This window comes from Phoca vitulina, unplaced genomic scaffold, assembly GCF_004348235.1.
Source record: "Phoca vitulina isolate PV1807 unplaced genomic scaffold, GSC_HSeal_1.0 scaffold22, whole genome shotgun sequence".
Classification (NCBI taxonomy): domain Eukaryota; kingdom Metazoa; phylum Chordata; class Mammalia; order Carnivora; family Phocidae; genus Phoca; species Phoca vitulina.
This window is the reverse complement of record NW_022589725.1, coordinates 32,488,133-32,509,272: the sequence shown is the minus strand read 5'-3', so window position 1 is coordinate 32,509,272 and position 21,140 is coordinate 32,488,133. Positions and strand designations below refer to the sequence as shown.

At 41.8% G+C, this 21,140-nt stretch overlaps 1 protein-coding gene and 1 long non-coding RNA gene across 4 annotated transcripts in view; one reads left to right on the top strand and one right to left on the bottom strand.

Annotated features, from left to right (window-relative positions):
• Positions 1 to 13,434, bottom strand: part of KIZ (kizuna centrosomal protein) — a 130,207-nt gene extending 116,773 nt beyond the window's left edge. For 2 of the 3 annotated variants that reach the window (XM_032419309.1, XM_032419310.1), the window contains exons 1-3: positions 13,222 to 13,434; positions 4,527 to 4,589; positions 1,897 to 2,059 (exon numbers count right to left, since the gene is read on the bottom strand). In XM_032419309.1, the coding sequence (XP_032275200.1) occupies positions 1,897 to 2,059; positions 4,527 to 4,589; positions 13,222 to 13,310 (315 nt within the window). In that variant the 5' untranslated portion in view covers positions 13,311 to 13,434. Of the gene's footprint in view, positions 1 to 1,896; positions 2,060 to 4,526; positions 4,590 to 12,829; positions 13,202 to 13,221 lie in introns of those variants that run through there. The other variant, XM_032419311.1, reaches the window with a different exon arrangement.
• Positions 13,283 to 19,589, top strand: LOC116641556. Its single transcript, XR_004301200.1, has 3 exons — positions 13,283 to 13,366; positions 14,671 to 14,751; positions 19,323 to 19,589. It is a non-coding gene; the product is annotated as an uncharacterized LOC116641556 (long non-coding RNA).
• Positions 19,590 to 21,140: the final 1,551 nt, after the last annotated feature.

Genomic DNA, 21,140 nt, shown 5'->3' with positions numbered 1-21,140 from the left:
AAAAATAAAGAGAATTTTGGAGGGAACTGGGGAAATTTAAATATCGGCTGGATATTAAATGATATTATTAGTTTTCTCAGGTGTGATAAAGGTAGTATGATTATGTAGGAGACTTTCCTTGTTCTTAGGAGATCCACATTCAAGTATTTAGGGGAGAAATGTCATGGTGTCCACAGCATACTTTCAATGGCTCAGGAAAATGTGTACACACACACACACACACAGCAAATATGGTAAAATATTTACAATTATTGCATCTGGGTAGAGAGTATGTGAGTTTTCCTAGCCCATTCAGGCAGCTATAACAAAACACCACTGACTGGGTGACTTATAAACATTAGCAATGTATTGCTCACAGTTCTGCTGGAGGCTAGAAAGTCCAAGATCAAGGCTCCAGTGTGGCCACCTTCTGGTGAGGACCCTCTTCCTCATTCAGAGCCACCACCCTCTCACTACATCCTCCAATGGTAGAAGGGACTAGGGAGCTCTCTGGAGCTTCTTTTAGAAGGCATCCTATGTCATCCATTAGAGCTCCACCCTCATGACAGAAGCACCTCTCAAAGGCCCCAGCTACAAATACCATCACACTTGGGGGTTAGGATTTCAAGACATGAATTTCAGGAGGATACAAACATTCAGACCACTGCAGAATGTTCATTATAATAATTCTTTTCATTTATCTACGTACTTGAAATAAAGGCTCAGTGGGGGAAACTCCTAGAGGAAAAAAAAAGAAAGGGAAGTACTGAAGTCAACTTCTCCTGTAACCAGTATTCAGTTGGGTTAACTTGAGCAGCAGCCCTTGGCCAGCACAAATCGTGAGAAAAAAGGCCTAGCCCTCCATACTTGGCATAATTTGTGGAGCCAAAGGTTGCCCAGCACCTTAGGGGAAGGGGGTCCCAGAATCAGAGAGGGCCATGGAGAGCAGTTGTTCTGGGTCACACAGCTGAGGAGCATAAAGGTGAACTCCGTGGGGCCAGTTCTACCCTCAGTCTCTTCCCAACACACTGCCTGACCAGAACAGAGGAGCCCAGACCCCAGAAAAAGAATCCTTTAAAGAAGGAGGTAGTCTCCAAAAAGAATGACAATGACATGGATGGAGCTAGAATGTATTATGCTAAGCGAAATAAGTCAGATAGAGAAAGACAAATACCATATGATTTCACTCATATGTGGAATTTAACAAATAAAACAGATGAACATATGGGGGATGGGGGAAGAGAGAGGGAAACAAACCATAAGAGACTCTTAACAACAGAGAACAAATTGAAGGGTTGATGGAGGGAGGTGGGTGGGGGATGGGCTGGATGGGTGATGGATATTAAGAAGGGCACCTGTTATGATGAGCAATGGGTGTTGCATGTAAGTGATGAATCACTGAATTCTATTCCTGAAACCAATATTGCACTGTATGTTCACTAACTAGAATTTTAATAAAATTTTTTTAAAAAGTTAACTTGATAAATGAAAAAACATAAATAAAAAAATAAAGAAGGAGGTAGTCTCTAGAGGGATCCCTAATGCTGCTCAAATTCAATCATGAAGCCAACAAATACCATACGCCAGGTCTGTGCCAGGTAGTGGCTAGTGCCTGTGCCTGTACAAGGTAATTATTTGTGTAGTATAACAAAGTACAGCTATTCCATTAATTCCTCAACTAAAACAGAAATCTGAGAAAATGCAATTTCAAGTTCCCCAAGCAAAATTTGGCCACACAGAATCCACAGAGAAAATGGGCAATTAATCTTATGGATGAACAACTGAACATTAGTGACCACTGATCTGACACTAACTACTCTTACTTCCTTCCAATTTTAGCAGAAGAAACCGAGAGAGAGAGAGAGAGAGAGAGAGAGAGAGAGAGAGAGAGAGAGTGAGTACAAAACAAGATGTTACCTTCAGTTCTTGAAGCTTCTCTGTATTGGTGGTAAAATGTCCAACATGAGCTTGGACATGCTCAAACCGTTTTAAATATTCTTGGTTTCGAGTATGAGCCTTCTTTTCTGATTCACATATTTCCTTCAGGTATTTCTTTAGTTTAACATACTTCAGCTTAACTCTAGAAAAATAAAAGCAGATTTTTAAACATTGCAGTTAAACTCTGACAAATCAAAGGAGAATTTTCTTTAACAAAATTGTTAATGAGACAATATATTTGGAGATATTTTACCCAAACACTGGAAGCTAAGGGCAGAATGTACATGCATTTTTAGAGAGAAGAAATTAATGCAACATCACTGAGTATCACATCCAGGCATAACTCTCCTGAGAAATGTATACAAGACTACATTATAACATTCACACAATAAAGATTTATATGGATTTCTTTCTCAAAATTAAATGTGATTTCAAGAGCGGTGTCTATGTGGCCATGGTCAGATGAATAGCCCATTAGCATTCTTTTTATGACAGACCATTTCAAAACTACCTGCTTAGATGGAAATAGAATCAAACTATAAACCACAATCCATAAACATTAAGAGATTCCAAAATTTAAAATATCCCAAAAGCTCTCATTCAGATAATACTAAAAATTTTAATTAGGAACTGTCAAATTATTTTTTAAATATTTTATGATATATATGGGCTGTAATTCAACTTGAATTATGAAAAGACCTTTAGAGACTCTCATCCAAAGTGTAAAACAAAGAGTACACTACTCTTCGCACAGAAACCAATGCTGCTCGCTCTAGCTCTGGGTGATGATGAAGATTACCCAGGGGCAGATAACAGAGGGTCTGGTAAGCTGTTGTGCCAGATACTCTGCAGGCCGTCCTCACACCCTCCTGGCCCAGCTCTTCCTCTGCCAGCCACCTGGTAGCACCTGTCTCGGCTGCATCTGGTATCTTGCTTTTGCAGAGCTACTCCTCTGAGTTCGCAACATGGATGTGAGAAGGAGTTAACACCTCCTGGGGCAGCCCTGCACAATGCACAGTTACCAGCAGGTAAATGGCTCCCCTTCCTTCCCTTGAGTGGACACTTGTGAGGAGCAGGGAGGCGGGCTACATGGCTCCCCTCAAGGTCTGGAAGGATGGAGCCCCAGGTGCCCACAGCAGTGACCAGTTCCTACTTCATTCTTCCCAGCTCTGCTCACCAGTTTTATGTGACCACTTCCTAAAATAAACTACCATCTACACACAAACCCTTGTCTCAGGCTCTGCCTTCTGGAGGGGGCGGGGGGACAAGATTGAAATAGCCATGTCAGACAGTTTGGATTTTTATCCTGTTAGGAAGTCAAAGAAAGTTTATTTTTAGCAAATCATTCCCTCTGTCTTCCAGGAAACGAGAGGCTAAGTAAGAGAGGGGAACAAACTCGGCAAACTGATAGCTTGGTAAAGGTCCCCAGGAAGCCAGGAATAGGCTGCAGGTAAAGTCTCCACCCCTTCAGCCATCCCCTTAGCTGCGGGCTACAAAAATGGCAGCTGCCACGAATGCTCTCAGACTTGGGCCCATTTCTGAGGCCATGGCATCCACAACACTGCTATTACTTGCACCATCTCACTGGCTTTTTGTCTCTTCTAGAATTACTGGGGACATATCACTGTCCACCGTGACTGGTATCCTTGGAAGTACACTGAATCCTAAAACCATATGAGGAAACAAATGGACCCGATGGGTGGTTTGGTTTTAAAGTTTTCTCTAGATTCTGAATGACATGTTTTCATTTCTCACTCACTTTATGATGTGACTAAATCACCAAATTAATGCTATCATAGCGAGAAATTTTTCATATGAATAACACTGGAGGGGTGCCTGGGTGGCTCAGTCGTTAAGCATCTGCCTTCGGCTCAGGTCATGCTCCCAGAGTCCTGGGATCGAGCCCCACATCGGGCTCTCTGCTCAGCGGGAAGCCTGCTTCTCCCTCTCCCACTCCCCCCGTTTGTGTTCCCTCTCTCGCTGTCTCTCCCTCTGTCAAAAAATAAATAAAATCTTAAAAGAAAAAATTGGAGGCAATACCACACATTTGGCTTAAGGATGAAGTTCCGTTTCCATAAAATAGAATTAAAAATATTAAAAATTGGCTCTTTGTATTAGAAGAACCCAGAAAGGATAACATGTATTTTATCCATTGCTCATAATAACTTTCACAGGCATTGTCAAATACCCATGAACAAATGAGACATCACATAACCCTGCCTTCAACAGCTGGTTGAAAGGCCAGCTACAGTCATTACGCCTTAATCATTACACAGGCTCAATGTGTTTAAATTGTGACCAAAAAGATAAGACTATATAATGTATCTTATTCTTCAGATATATAGGCCAAATAGATTCCTGAAATACCACAAGTACCAAATAGTGAAAATAAAACAATTTTTATCTTACACAAATTTTAACGAAATTTATTCCTACATTTGATAGGATTATATTATATTTCAGTGTTTACTGGAAACGAGTACACACTAGACACAAGAGAACAGTCAAAGTACTGCAATTATGGTATCTGTAACATACATTAGGGTTACATTTTTATTGATTAACATTGGCCAACTGGCTTAAAAACTGTTACCACTGTCACATCTTACCTGTATACATCAGATTGATTATATTCATAAAGTTTCTTTTCCAGGTCCAGTCTCTTTTTTTCACTATAATATAGAAAGAAAATATTTTATAAATAAGTTACACTGATAATAGGCAGTTGGATTTAGAACATGATCTCTTTTGAAATTACACCTTTGTGAGAATGCTTCTCTGGTCTTTCTAAGAAGTAGAAAATGCCAGCTGTTTGAAACTCAAGACACAAAAATATTTGGTAGTCACCATGGAAATCTAAAAAAGCAAAATGATACCAATATGAAGCAAAAAGAACAAGATTTTCAAAGTAAATGGTAGAAAGGCACTAAGAAAAGACTGGAAAGCAGGTTCACTCATTCAACAAGTACTTCCTGAGTGCCATGATGAACGAGGTACTGTTCTAGGCCTGAACACTAACATGGCAAACAAGCCAGCCAAGGGCTCTGCTGTCAGGCAGCTGACATTCTAGAGGGAAGGACAAGCAACAAACAAGATAAATACGTAGAATATACTATGGCCAGATTTTTCTGAGATAGTGGCAATTGAGTGATGGGGGTTCCACCAGGTCAAGACAACATACTTCCACAAATCCACCCTGGACTGAAGACTGGTGGCTTGCTCTGCTCCCAGCCAGACAAGCCTGGGCAGAGCCAAGTCTCTGAAAAGTGTACCTAGCCCCATTCATATTTAATGAAGACCGAGTCCCCTAACACTATTACTTTGAATTTGGAGGAGTTTCTTTTTATCTTTGTAACATCACCATGATTTGTCACTGACTGCTACTCCCTGGAGCTACTCCCAGGAAGGACTTAGCCTGTATTGTTCAGGTGGGTGCTGGCAGTAAGCTAGAGGACAAAGCTTATCTTGCATACCTGTACACCCAAGCCTAGTAAGAGGGAAGGGAAACTGGGCAGCAAAGGAGGTAGCAACAGTCAAAACAAAAGGGCTACGGGGTAAAACTGCTGAACAGGACTAGCCATCCCAGTCCCAGAAAGAGCCCTTGGGAGGGTTTAACCACAGGGGGGTTGTTTAACCATAGGGGTTCTGCTCCACCACCAAAGTATAACCTTCAACTGAAGCCAAATTGCTAATCTAAATTAACTAAAGCCCAAAAGAAAAATCACATAATGTCTGCAAGAAAAAATGCCAGGAAAAAAAAAAAAAAAAGACTGTGAATCAAAGACAAGGAGTCCAGCAGAAGGCGACCTCAGGTGGCTGGCTAAGGGAAAGGGGCTGAACCCATGTTCCATTTGGGAGCTCTTAATTATTGTTTCTGTTTTTCTTTAGATATGTTTTCCCTTTAAAAAAAAATCCCAGAAGTTACTCTGTTAGCTACATTAGAAGTTAAGTAAACTTCTTTGCTTAGCATAATCTAGAATGGAAACTACCATTTAACCAAATTCTTTTAATGGGAAAATGGGGTCCAAAATCCAAACACCAAATCTTAGCTCGGGAACACAAGGTCTATTCTTTAGTTAGGGTGTGCCTATGTTTAAAAAAGAAAAAAAGAGGAGGCGCCTGGGTGGCTCAGATGGTTGGGTGTCTGCCTTTGGCTCAGGTCATGATCTCAGGGTCCTGGGATCAAGCCCCGCATCGGGCTCCCTGCTTGGCAGGGAGCCTGCTTCTCCCTCTCCCTCTACTGCTCCCCCTGCTTGTGCTCTCTCGCTCTCTGTGTCAAATAAATAAATAAAATCTTTAAAAAAAATAAAAAATAAAAAAATAAAAAGAAAAAAAGATTCCAAGGAAAAGAAATCATAGAGATGCTATTTTTTTAAGTAGTAGCACCACGCACATTTTTATTTTGTCATTAATAAGAGTGAACTTATTTTTGTGTATGGTGTAAAAAAATGGTCCAGTTTCATTCTTCTGCATGTGGCTGTCCAATTTTCCCAATACCATTTGTTGAAGAGACTGTCTTTTTCCCATTGGATAATCTTTTCTGCTTTGTCAAAGATTACTTGACCATAGAGTTGAGGGTCCATTTCTGGGTTTTCTATTGTGTTCCATTGATCTATTTGTCTGTTTTTGTGCCAGTACCATACTGTCTTGATGATGACAGCTTTGTAATATAGCTTGAAGTCCAGAATTGTGATGCCCCAGCTTTGGTTTTCTTTTTCAACATTCCTCTGGCTATTCGGGATTTTTTCAGGGGTTTCATACAAATTTTAGGATTATTTGTTCCAGCTCTGTGAAAAAAGTTGATGGTATTTTGATAGGGGTTGCATCGAATGTGTAGATTGTTCTGGGTAGCACAGACATTTTAACAATATTTACTCTCCCAATCCATGAGCATGGAATGTTTTTCCATTTCTTTGTGTCTTCCTCAATTTCTTTCATAAATGTTGTATAGTTTTCAGTTTACCTCTTTGGTTAGGTTTATTCCTAGGTATCTTATGGTTCTTGGTGCAATTGTAAATGGGATCCATTCCTTAATTTCTCTTTCTTCTGTCTCATAGTGTATAGAAATGCAACTGGTTTCTGTGCATTGATTTTATATCCTTCCACTTTGCTGAATTCCTGTATGAAGTTCTTACACCATACACAAATATAAACTCAAAATGGATGAAAGACCTAAATGTGAGACAGGAATCCATCAAAATCCTAGAGGAGAACACAGCCAGCAACCTCTTTGACCTTGGTCGCAGCAACTTCTTGCTAGACACATCTCCAAAGTCAAGGGAACTAATAAAAATGTTAATCAAAGTCAAAAATGAAGTACTGGCACTTCATCAAGCTAAAAAAAAAAAAAAAGCTTTGGCATAGTAAAAGAAACAGTCAACAAAACCAAAAGACAACCGACAGAATGGGAGAAGATATTTGTAAATATCTTGTCAGATAAAGGGCTAGTATCCAAGATCTCTAAAGAACTTATCAAAGTCAACACCCAAAAAACAAAAAATCCAGTCAAGAAATGGGCAGAAGACATGAACAGACATTTCTCCAAAGAAAACATACAAATGGCCAACAGACATATGAAAAAATGCTCAACATCACTTGGTATCAGGGAAATACAAATCAAACCCACAACGAGATAACCACCTCACACAGGTCAGAATGGCTAAAATTAACAACTTGGGAAACAACAGATGTTGGCGAGGATACGGAGAAAGGTAAAAACCCTTTTACGCTGTTGGTGGGAATGCAAGCTGGTGCGGCTACTCTGGAAAACAGTATGGAGGTTCCTCAAAAAGTTAAAAATTGAGCTACCCTACGACCCAGCAATTGCACTACTAGGTATTGACCCAAAGGATACAAACATAGTGATCCAAAGAAGCACCTGCACCCCAATGTTTATACCAGCCATGTCCACAATAACTAAAATATGGAAAGGGTCCAAATGTCCATCGACAGATGAATGGGTAAAGAAGAAGTGGTATATATATACAATGGAATATTAATGGGCCATCAAAAAGAATGAAATCTTGCCATTTGCAATGACATGGATGGAACTAGGGTATTATGCTAAGAGCAAAATAAGTCAGTCAGAGAAAGACAAATACTATATGATTTCACTCATATGTGGAACTTAAGAAAAAAAAAAAAACACAGAGGACCATAGGGGAAGGCAGAGAAAAATAAAATAAGACGAAAACAGAGAAGGAGACAAACTGTAAGAGACTCTTACCTATAGGAAACAAACTGAGGGTTGCTGGAGGGGAGGGGTTGGGAGGATGGGGTAACTGGGTGATGGGCATTAAGGAGGACATGTGATGTAATGAGCACTGGGTATTATAAGCAACTGATGAATCACTGAAGTCTACCTCTGACACTAATAATACACTATATGTTAATTTAAATAAAGTAAAATTAAAAAAAAAAGAGTGAACCTAGAAGTGAAGGAAATATGGCATAATTGCTTCCATGTTAGAAATTTTTATTAGTCACTTTTGCCTCTTCTAAAATTTCATGATTAATAGGATACTTAGTTCATGAAGAATCAATGACTGGACAGCGAGCTGTCATTAAATTACAAAGACAGAAAGACCGTTAAGTGTGTCTATGACCTGTGCCCTGATGTCATGCTTCACTTCTGTGCTATTCCTGCCAAGAAAGTGTTATCAGAATCTGGTCATGAGGAACCATTAGATGGACCCAGCTTTAGAATCACCCTCTGGAATGAAAGTTGTACTCTACGAAACTGTCAGGAACACAGGACAGGGAACGACTACGGAATAGCTCCAGACTGGGGGAGACTGAAGAGACATGGCAAATGGGTACACAGATGGGATCTTGGACCAGTAATGAAAAAAGACAGTCTTAAGACACTTGGCGGGACGCCTGGGTGGCTCAGTCGGTTAAGCGGCTGCCTTCGGCCCAGGTCATGATCCCAGGGTCCTGGGATCAAGTCCCACATTGGGCTCCTTGCTCAGCAGGGAACCTGCTTCTCCCTCTCTCTCCCTCTGCTTGTGCTCTCTCTGTCAAATAAATAAAATCTTTAAAAAAAAAAAAGACACTTGGCAAAATGGGCAGGTGATGAAATTTGACTGGAGTCTGTGGACTGGTATCAATCAGTGTTGATTTCCTCACTGGGAGAGTTCCAGGGTGCATCCATGTCCAGGAGCATCCTTGTTTTTGGAAACAGACACTAGAGTTTTTAGGAGTAATGGGGCATTCTATCTGTAGTTCTCAAATGGTTCAGAAAAGACTAATGATTTTAGGCAGATGGGCAGATGGACAAAAACAGAAAAAATATAATGAAATGTTAAGAGCTGGGGAACCTGGGGCACCCAGGTGGCTCAGTTGGTTAAGCTTCTGCCTTCGGCTCAGGTCATGATCCCGGGGTCCTGGGATCAAGCCCTGCGTCGGGCTCCCTGCTCAGCAGGGAGTCTGCTTCTCCCTCTCCCTCTGTATGCTCTCTCTCTCTCAGATAAATAAGTAAATAAATCTTAAAAAAAAAAAAAAAAGAGTTGGGGAATCTGGGTGAGGGGAATACCAGAAGTCTTTATCCTATACTTGCACTTTTCTGTAAGCTTGAATTTAATTCAAAATAATTTTTTTTTTTAAAGATTTTATTTATTTGACAGAGAGAGCACAAGCAGAGGGAGAGAGAGGGAGAAGCAGGCTCCCTGCTGAGCAAGGAGCCTGATGCGGGACTCAAACCCAGGACCCTGGGATCATGACCTGGGCCGAAGGCAGCCGCTTAATCGACTGAGCCACCCAGGCACCCATAATTCAAAATAATTTTTAAAATCCACCTATGACCTCTGGTGAAAAAGGTCTTTTTGGGAATCCATCACTTCCTGTACGGCAAGTGCTTTTTAATCATGAACACAGAACTTCGTTCTTACTCTGTCTTCAGTAGATACACACATCTGCCAGTCACAATGACCTATTACGGCACTTCACATGGTGAAAAACCACAAACATCTCCTGGTCTTCCACTGCGGACAACATGATGCTAATCTCATTAAGTCTTTAACACAGGCACTTTTCCCAACCTCCTCATCCACACTGCAGAGCTTCTGAATGCTGTCTTTCCTTTCTTTTTTAAATTTAAGACTTAAAACAAGATATTTACCCCAATAAAAAGCCAGAGAAAGGTTTATGGGGAGGATTATCTTGCAACCCCTACATACTAAATCTTTATTTCAGAATCTCTGAAACACCCAGCCCTGGGATGTATACCCATAGCCCACAGTTTCCGTCACCTGCACCCCTCACCTCGACCATTCAAAGGTTTACACAGATGGGTAGTCCTTAAGAGTGTAGCCACATGCTTTGCTTTTCTCCTTTTAAGCCACTTGTTATTCTGTTTTTGTCTCACTACCAACTTCAGCTTTACTCAACTAATATCTCAGAATCAATTTCTGGACTATTATGATATCTCACTCTGAATCAATAGTGGCATTGAAAAAACTGGGGCTGGTTAATGGGCCTTTTAAAGGGATGTTTTTATATAATTGTAAGAGTCAATTCCACTCACATGTTTCTACCATGCTTGTGGCACTACACACACCGTAACGAGTCACTCCAGCAGGCTCTTTAAGATTCTATGATTGATTTCACCAGAGTGCAGAGAAAACACCATACACAAAGAGGAAAAAATTAAGAATGTACATCTATGTGTGACTACAGCTGAGACAATCTGGGCTAGAAATACACCACTTACAAAGGAAAGGCCCCGTTATTAGACCAACTATATTAGACCAGCAATGAGCCAGCTCTAAGAAGGCCAGGAAAGGGCAGATTGCTTTTATTTCCCACGCCCAGGAAATTTCTGGACTGATAAAGCAGCTGTGATGACCCAGAGATGCAGCCTTTAAAATGACCCTGAAGTTTTAGAGTCTTTGTGATCACTGAGATTGGTTAAAAAAACAAAACTAAACTAAACAAAAAAGCAGGTACATTCAAACACTCAAATAGGATACAAACAATGATACGCATTACTTGTTGCTTTGCAAAACTACAGCTTTCAACTCTTCATTTGAAGCTCATTACTCTACTAGACAAAAAACAAATCTGTGGCCTTACCATACATATAATTCAGTGCTCCTCATTTCTGGTGAAGAACCAAGGTTCAGAGAAGCTGAACAACCTGCTCAAGGTCACACAACTGTTCGTAGAGCAGAACCCGTTTCTCTGCATCCGAAGTTATTTGCCTCTGTACTTACTATGCATTAGTTATGGACTTTTAAAATGAAAAATAAGGAGCGCCTGGGTGGCTCAGTCGGTAAAGCATCTGACTCTTGATCTTGGCTCAGGTCATGATCTCAGGGTAGTGAGATCAAGCCCTGTGTCAGGCTCTGTGCTCAGCAGGGAGTCTGCTTGGGATTCTCTTTCCCTCTGGCCCTCCCCCCTTCCTTTCTAGAAAAATTTAATAAAATGAAAGGTGAATACACACAGCAACAGATTTGTACCACCTTAAAATTTTTTTAAAGACTCCAAATGCAGAACCATGAATAGGCTATAAAATTTGACTTGAATTCCTTATATAATTTCAACAGCCTCACCTTGCTTACAGTTAAAACATTAAGTGTTAAACATAAAGTGAGTACTAATCATTACACAGTTATTATACTATAAAGACTATAAGCAGCCAGGTGTTTCTAGCATAGGAAGCAAAAATGATAACTCACAATGAACCTAGTTCAGAAAGAATGCCATTTGGACCAGTAACATTTTAAAATTAGATCACGGGCTAAGAGATACAAATACCTAAAGGCCTGGGGTAGCTAAGCTACTCTTCTAACAGAACAGTGTCAAAAGCACTTTAGGCGTGCTGATGTACAGAGCAGTGTCTTGTCTTTTAATTATAAGGTATGTGCAGACATTTAATACTGTCTTTGAAATATGATACTGTTTACTTTCCCTGGTTGACTGGAAAAGCGTCATGATTTAGTGACAATGTGTGGCACCAGTGTTGTATACAAGACATTTGTAACTCCTGGACCCTGGATGGTTGGCTTTGGGATTTCTGCCATTCACTCAACAAACATTTGTCAACCCCCTCCTCCCCTGAGGTACTCTATTACCAGCTAAAGATCCAGCTAAATACGGCTCCTGTCCTCCTGGAATTCTCTCTCTAAGCAGGGAGCAAGTCACTTAAGCCATTTATCTACAGTGCTGTAAAAATAAGAGATCACCTAAGTTAGGGAATGGGTTGATCAATACTTGCCATAGGGAAGGCACTTCAGGAAGTAATTTTTTTAAAAGTTGGAGGTGAGGAGGTGCCTGGAGTGGGTGAGTGGCAGTAGGTCAGAAAGAAAATAGGATACAGGAAAGGATTAAGGGGTAAAATATTGTGAGGACAATTAAGGAGGCCTGTTGTGGATGCTCTATAAATATTCGACAAGAATTAAATCTAGGATAAGATGAATATAATTCCTTTTCATGACCACATACTTCTGCCTTTACCTTACATGTAATTATTGTTGTCATTTTATATTTGTCACACACAAAGCTCTCCTCTTCACTGAAATGATTTTGTAACTTTTAACATTCATTAAACACTTTGTTTATCAAGATATCCAAATATCTATTTCCTTTCTTGTCAGCTAATGAGATTTCCAACTCCAATTAATTTAGCAGCTAAATAATAGTTCCAACAACTTATCTTTTATGTGGTTATTTATAGTAAATTGCTTTATAATTTTCTCTCTGTGCTCTCAGATCTAGCTGTTTTCAGTGGCTCTCCTCTTTCATGTCTTAAAGTATCATGAACCCTCTGGAAGCTGGACTTCTGTAAATTTCATCCCCTTGCTGGAAATCTGGCCAGCCCTCGTTCCCCCCAAAAATGTCTCCTGCATTTAAATAGGGCATATGTTACACACAACACACACACACACACACACACACACACACACTCTCCCACCTGCGTTCCCGGACCTGTCATCATTGAGGCAGTGCAGCTGTCAGGGTGGCATGACAATTTGAAGAGAGACGGGAGGAGGCGTGTAGAAGGGAGTAGAGAAATTCACAAGGCGTGATTAAGAGTGACAGGCAGAAGAACTACTCTCACTTCTGGGCAAATTCAGTGATGCGGCCGCATCTTCCGGCGGGAGACCTCCAGTAAGGGCGATGGGCCAGAGTATTTGGTAAATTTTGTCCTCCAGGCCCCACCAGGAGCTTGGTGGCGCGGGGCGGGTCGTGGGCGGACCCGGGCCCAGGGAAACACGGCGCGGGGAGTGGCAAGGAACCGGAGTTACGGCACCGGCGGACCCTCGGCCGGGCCCACTCCCCGCCCCCGCCCCGGGTAGGCCGTACCTGTCCCGCAGCCGGTGCTGGAGGCGGCCGAGCCTCTCGTAGTAGTCGGGGCTCGCCAGAGGCTCCGAAGATGTGGAGGCCGGACGCATGCCGCCGCCGCGCTCGTTCCGCACCGCCAAGAGGCGTCCACCAGGATGGGGGGCAGGTTGGTTGTCCGAGGCGACGGTCCCACCATGCACCGCGGGTAAACAGGGCGCCAGCCGCCATGCAGGGGGCGGGACCGAGGCCCTCAGGGGCGGGGCGGGGGCACCGTGGATGGGCGGGGCAGACGCCGCGGAGGGGCGGGGCGGAGGCGGGGCGTCTTGTGCGCCTGCATTGGCCGCCTCCAAGAGTGGCGGATCCTCTCCCGGTGCTGGTGGCGGGGTGTCAGGTCGTGTGGCGCTGTTCCCCGGCTTCTCCGCCCCTACTTTGGCGTCTCCCTTTACCCTCACCCTTCAGAATTCTCACGGGAGAGACCCTGGCTCTCCCAGAGGCAAGGAGCCCCACCGAAGGCCAAGTCAGAAGCCGGTCCTGATTACGCCCCCGACACTTTGGTAGAGGCTGGGGGATTGGGGGGAGCGCAGCTGGGCGGGAGCAATTGACTTGATCATTTTTGCCTTTGTCATCAAACTATATTAATTTTCCAAGGTTCATTCTCTACTTCTTCCTACCACCTCTACCTCCCTTTTTCCAGGATTTCTGAGAGCCAGCACTGTGCTAAACTTGTTTTCCTACCACACTTAAAAGCAAAACAAAACACCACAAAAAAGACAAAAACCAAAATACTAAGCAACTGCGCTCAGCCCTGACAGTAGAACAACCCCTTGCTTGAAAGTCCGTGCTGACCCAAGGATGTGGTTAATGCTGCAAGTGACATTACTGGTTGGTGAAGAGGGAAGAGTTGCTAACTAGTTGCTTATGAAGCAGACATTTGTTTGTGCAGACGTGGCTCTGTGGGCAAAAGCCCTGCAGAATTCTTCAGCAGGGATTCTGGAGCCAGACTGCCTGGGCTCGAGCCTCTTTTTCCTCTGCCCAGCTGTGCGACTGCAGGCAGGTCACCCTCTTGATGCCCAGACTTCCTCTTGTAAAACAGGAGGCTCTTAGTGCAGGACCCACCTATGCCATTGTTATAATTACTAATTAATGTGTGTAATGTTTATAAGAGGGCCCAGCACATAGTAAGCATCAGTTTTTATCATCATCATCATCATCATCATCTTGGAGAATAAGCTTCTGGAAGAAAAACATATTCCAAAACACACAGAGCAGAAGAAAAGGAACTACAGTAGAGAGTTTCTTTGGTCTCTTATTCTTCACTTGGTTTCTTTTCTCAGCCATTCATTTAACTTATTCTTATGTGCAAGGTGTGACTTCAGGTAGCAAATTGATCATTAGCGAGACAGATGGACCACCTAAAGGTTGGCAATATAAAATTATAATGTTACTCAGCCTGCTCTTCATATTTGCCAGGTCCAGAGCAAGAGTCCTTGGAGACCTTCGTGCTATCTGTTGAAGTATTAAACAATTATAACTCATGATGACAAGTTGTAGGTAAGCTATGTTCTCTCCTCCTACCTTGACCAATGTGCCTTCATAAGAACCAGGAAAGCCACCGGGGAATTTAGTTCTATGACTCTTTCCCCTACTTACCCTCTTATTTCCCACCTCCAGCTCAGTCCTGCACTGTGAGAGGTTCCTACATGGGCAGAGATGTGTGTGTTCCCCACCCCAGTCCACAAGTGCCTGCTCTATCCTGATCCCCACCTTAGCCTCCTCTTGGCCACACATCAAGTCTAATGGTGAGCGCACCAGTGATAGTCACCCTTGCAAGAATGATCCAGGAAAGAGGTCTCTACAGGCCTTGGAAAGGAGCTTGGGCCCCTTTGAGCAAAGAATGTCAGCATCGTAGGTACCCCGAATGTGTTCTAGAAAGGTGTGTGTATGTGTGAGCTCCAGGCAAGTCCATACACTGGCCCTGGGACCTCTTTGCCTTGTATGGAGTAGCATGGCCAGAAAAGGGCCAGAACAGGCTCTATAATATACAGAAGCTGGGGCAGGGGTCCTCTTGCCGGGGTAGTACTAATGCTATATTTCTTAGTTGTTATATCAAATCATTACACCAGATTGATTCCACGGTCATGTACAAAGGTTTATTTTGCTGATTTTAGTGCAAACTATGTTTTACCCACCACACTGGCAAAAATAATGCATATTTTTAGCATATTTTATTTAGGTTCACCCTCACCCAGATAAATTTTTTAAGGGAAAAAAAATCCCTCAATTAATATAACTACTTATTTTCAGCAAATACACAGAGTAAGCAGATGAAGCAGTCACTTAGCATCTCAAATTTTTATTAGGCCATATTAGGGGAGCCTAAACTTAAATATAAATAAACAATAAATAGATAATTCAAAATAATTATAATTTGCATTTTATAGCTGATTTATTAATGACATGACAAATCTACGTGCAAGACCTTCTTTATTAACAATAAAACATAGCAAACTAAGTGAATATTTCTAGAGTATTTATGCTAAAATTATGCATTCTAGATGTTGACGCTTTTAATAAATGCAGTGTTCTTCACTTTGAATATTTAATTTGCCAGAGTACTGTCTTTTAATATTGTTCTTAAATCCCTTTATATTAGCAGAACTGATTTCTATAAGCAACTCTGTTTTTACTTACCTGGACTACAGGCCAGCAAGTCTGCCTGGATCGGCAAGGCTTCTTATAAGCTACAGAATGTCTTAGGTAGAAGTTGGAGAGAATCTAGTCACCCCTTTATTTTTTAGAGGAAGAAAAGAATTCGGGTTAGGTAAGGGACTTGGCCAAGGTCACACAGCTGGCAATCTGGGTGATATCAGTGAATTTAGTTCTAAATATGGGTCTCCAGGAGCCCCACTAAACAAACAGTAAAAGAAAGCCAGTGTTTTATCCCTATAGTCATGGATCCTAGGGTGACCCATATGAAGCTGCTGCTTTTGTAAGCTCAAAAAACAGACTGATGAATGGAAAATTGGTTTTGGAAATATGTTGGAATTGGAATTCTACAATTTAAATTTTACACTTTTAAATGCCATTTTAAAAATGGATCCTGTATATTTGAGTCAAAACTGCTTGGATATTATGTTTGTTTGCTAGGGCTGCCATAATAAAGTACCCCACACGGGGTGGCTTAAACAACAAAAATTTATTGTGTCACAGTTCTGGAAGCTGTAAGTCTGAGATCAAGGTGTTGGCAGGACTGGCTCCGTTTGAGGGTCATGAGGAAGAATCTGTTTCATGCCTCTCTTCTAGCTTCTGGTGGTTTGTTGGCAATCCTTACCATTCCTTGGCTCATAGATGCATCATCCTGATCTCTTCCTTCATTTTCCCACAGTGTTCTCCCTGTGTGCATGCATGTCTCCAAATGTCTCCATTTATAAGGACACGAGTCATATTGGATTAGGAGCCCACCGTCCTCCAGTATGACTTTATCTTAACTAATTATCATGTCTGCAATGACCCTAGTTCCAAATGAGGTCACATTCTGAGGTATTGGGAATTAGGACTTCAATATTTGAAGGGCGGGGGGGGGGGTGCACAACTAAACCTACAACAAACACAAACATGGAAAAATATTTCATTTTGCGATCACTCTACAGAAATATTAGACATTGCATCCTATGTTATTAGAAAATTCAGTTTGTACATAATAAAAAAAAGAAAAAAAAGAAAATTCAGTTTGTAAGAAAAGAGGACCCAACAGTAGAAGGTAGGAGGAAAAAGAAAAGAAAAGAAAAGGTAGGAGAAAAGGTTGTCACATGTATGTGTGTATGTAACCCCTCCTGTCACTGAGCATTGACACTGGTGTAAGTATTTGTTGCCTCATTTAAATCCCATGACGGTCCTTTGAGGGCAATGTGAGTTTAAGCAACTGGCCTAAGATTATGCTGCCAGTGTATTCTTGGCCAACTAGCAGTAGGGCTAGAATTCAGACACAGACCTTTTCTAATTCCAAAGCCCTTCCTTTCCTAACTGCCATTCTATATGGCCTTAAAATTCACCATTTGCTATTCATCAGTACCTACTGATATTTCTATTTTCCTGTATGCAGGAAGGTTTTTACATTTACATGTGTCATTGTTTGGGGGAATAGTATTCACTGACAGAATGCATTTTTCTATATGCTATGATACAGCACTATGCGTTCATCATTCTGTTCATTTTTCTCTTTGGCACTTCATTTCTCATCCTTTCTAGCAGTTAGATGGGTCTATATGGCCCAGTCTGGCCAATGAAATGTGAATGGAAGTGATGTAGCCACTTCTTGGCATGGCCTTCAAATATCCTATAATTTTTCCCCACTTTCCATTTGTTGACCCATTACGTGCAGAGATTCCAATGGAGAACTCTGTGGCTCTGGAAGAAGACAGAATGACTGCAAAGAGCAGAGGATGTGACTTGTGCAAGAAATAAGCCTTTATTGTGTTAAGCCATTGATATTTGGGGGTTGTTTGTTTCAGCAGCTGGCATCACTTAGCCTGATTAATACACAAGCATTCCATAGAACAATTACACAAGTGCATCAAAATGCCTTTCCACAACATTCCCAAAGAGGATTTATGGGACTCTCCAGATGGTCAAGGAGATTGCAAACCTGGAACTCTGAGGTTAAGAGTCAATGTCTGAAGAAAATGCATCTAGAGCAGCTCTGTTAAATGAGACTTTCAGCAATAATGGAAAGGTTCTATTCTGTGCTGTCCAATATGATAACCACTAGCTACACGTGACTTTTGAGTCATTGCCAGCTAGTGCAAATGAGGAATTGAATTTTTAATTTAATTTGATTTTAATTAATTAAAATTTAATTTTTACGGGACATATAATATGATTACATGGATTACAGGACAGTTACTATGTTGGACAGTGCAGATCTAGAGAAAAAGTGACAAGATGGATAAGCACAGGGGGGGATCATAAGTTACTGGGAAGTAGAAAGGTAGGAACTAGAATGTGAGATGCCATTCTTGGTGGGAGGTGTTGGTGGTCAAGAGGGGAGATGTGATCATTAGTTTTATGTGTCAAGTTTGCTAGGCCATGGTATCCAGTTGTTTGATCAAATACCAGTCTAAATTTCGCTATGAAGGTATTTTTAAGATATGATTAGTATTTATAAATCAGTAGATTTTGAGTAAAGCAAATTGTCCTCCCTAATTGGACAGGCCTCATTCAATCAGTTGAAAGCCTTAAGAGAAAAGACTGAGGTCCCAGAAAAAAGAATCCTGCCTCCAGATTGCCTTTGGATTCAAGACTGCAGCATCAGTTTCTGCTGAAATGTCCAGACTGCGGGCCTGCCCTATAGACCTTGGACTTGCTAGCCCCTATGTTTGTATAAGCCAGTTCTTCAAAATATATCGCTCTCTTTCTCCAGATTATCTATCTATCTATCTATCTATCTATCTATCTATCTATCTATCTATCTTACAGGTTCTATTTCTCTGGAGAACCTTGACTAATACAGGAGAGCATGAGGTTACTAACAGCATTTTGCTCAAAGGCACTTATAACAGATAATTTGAAACAATAAGAATTGAGTGCAAAGTCCAATAAACAAAGTGAAAACATAGATTTCCTCATTTTACTTCATATCATGTAAGCCAAGCTAATAATATGTGGGTTTCTAAAATACACAAGTTCTGTGAAAGCTAAATAACAGCCAGAAATATAATAACAGAGCTATTTAGTCTCTATTTAGAGACTTCTTCTTCTTCTTCTTCTTCTTCTTCTTCTTCTTCTTCTTCTACTTCTTTTCTTCTTCTCCTTCTCCTTCTTCAAGTAGGCTCCATGCTGGGCATGCAGCCCAGCACAGGGCTTGAACTCAGGACCCTGAGATGATATCAAGAGTTGGATGCTTAACCAACTGAGCCACCCCAGGTGCCCCTCTAGCTAGAGACTTCTTAAATGAGATGGGTTCACTTTGTCTCACAGCTCTTGCATACCTATGATTTCCATGGAAGTCCTTGAATTTTCTTCCATGAGGTCTTCAGGATTATCCCTTTGTTGACAAAGAGAAATCCTCAGAGGTGGTAGACCTGCAGTGCCAAATCCTTGTATGTATTCTTTTCTCCCTGCAGGACTGGATGGTGGCTTAGTTCTTCCTGGCAGGGACTGCTCTGCCACTGTGGATCCCTGGATGCATGAGCAGCAGCCCTGCATCCCTGTAGGTGCTGATGTCACACGTGAACTATCTTTGAATGCTGCAATTCTCCTCAAAAATCATTTGGTGGATTTCATAATTGTTTGCCACTTGGATACACTTCTCATCAGGGTTCAACAAGTACTCCTAACTAGAAGGATGGGAAACAAAGGGATGCTCTGGGCCTGCTCTTACAACTCACACACAGGTTGAAACCAAAGGGTTTTGCATAATAAATACCATTTAATTTGATGACTATGTGTTTATGTTTATAAGGTGACAGGGCGCTGGGTGAAGAATGTTCTACTTCTCATTGTCTGCAATTATCTATAGCATGTGTCTTTGTAGAAATGTTGACTTCATTCATTCCTGGGGCACTCAGTGGTGGCTGCCACACAGAGCACCCTCCCTGCTCCAGCAAACACTTGACATCGTGTCCTAGAGAAGTGGTAGAATACAGAGGTTGGGAATTTTGTCTCAGGTGCCCCCTCTGTGTGGTATACTACCACCTCCTCTTACAAGCTATGCAAACTTGGGCAGATTACTTAAACTTGCTGTGCCCCAAATTCTTTAGGCGTGTTGAGAAGATTAAAAGCAGTGACCTGTGTGATGCACTTAGAATCTGCCTGGTAGAATTAGCCCTCAATAAACATAAGTTAGCATCACTTCTTCAGAAGGCAAGAAGAATATCCCTTTGGGAGACGGAGAGAGCCATCAGAGGTAAGGGCCCACATTTTGCTTCTTACTATTTGTCTGTCTCTCAAAGGCATTTCCCAAGCTTTCTCTCCAACCTCCTTCTTCAGTCCTCACATGCCCACTCAGACGAGTCAAGTCACTTGAACTTATCACCAAGGACCTGGTAGGTGGCATTCAGTTGGGAACCTCAATCCATGATTCAGTTTCAGCCCTGGCAGTTTGAGGGATCCTCGCTCACTACCTCTCAAGAGTAGAAATCAAGGGCATGGGAAGTGGAGTGTAGCACCAAATTTTCAAAAGATCACATACTTTAACATCTGAAGACCTGAGTTCAAATCCTGACCCTGCTTCATACTAGCTGTGTGAACACATTTCTTAAGATCTTGAATGCTTCATTTGGCTCATTTCAAAAATAAGGGTAGTGTTCTGTTTTTTTAACAGAGTTACTGTGAAGTGTGAATATGGTATCATTTGAGAAGCTCTTAGCATAGTCCTGGCCCATAGAAACCATCCAATAAGCAAATGGTTCCAACAACTCCCTGAGGACAAGGAGCATTCCTAATTTCTTAGGACTTTTAAATGTAACCAAAGAGGATGGCAACCAGTTCATTTCATTAATGGTTGTGTGTGCGCACACACACATGCACCAATAAATATCATCAAGTAGGTAACATTAATGGAGCCTTACTTCATTCCTAACTCTTTATAAGTATCACCCCCATTTTCCAGATGAACAATCTGGGGCACATCAAGGGTACACAATCTAACTGAGGCCACATAGCTCATAAAAGGATGAGTGGTATTATAACTTACATGAAAGAGCACAGAGCCCAAGCTCTCAGCTGCTACGTTCTACTGCTCCTCACAAAGGCAAGTGTTTGTTGGATCAGGGAAACCGAAGCATGAGAGGTAATGTATGACCAGGGTGGGCCGGCCACTGCAGCTTGAGCAGAAGTTGGAGTGGGCCTGTGGAGGTGTGACAGAGGTGTTGCTTCTCCCAAGTGGTAGGCTTTCTCGGGCTGGACTCAATCTGGAATCTTGGCAGCTATTTAAATAATGC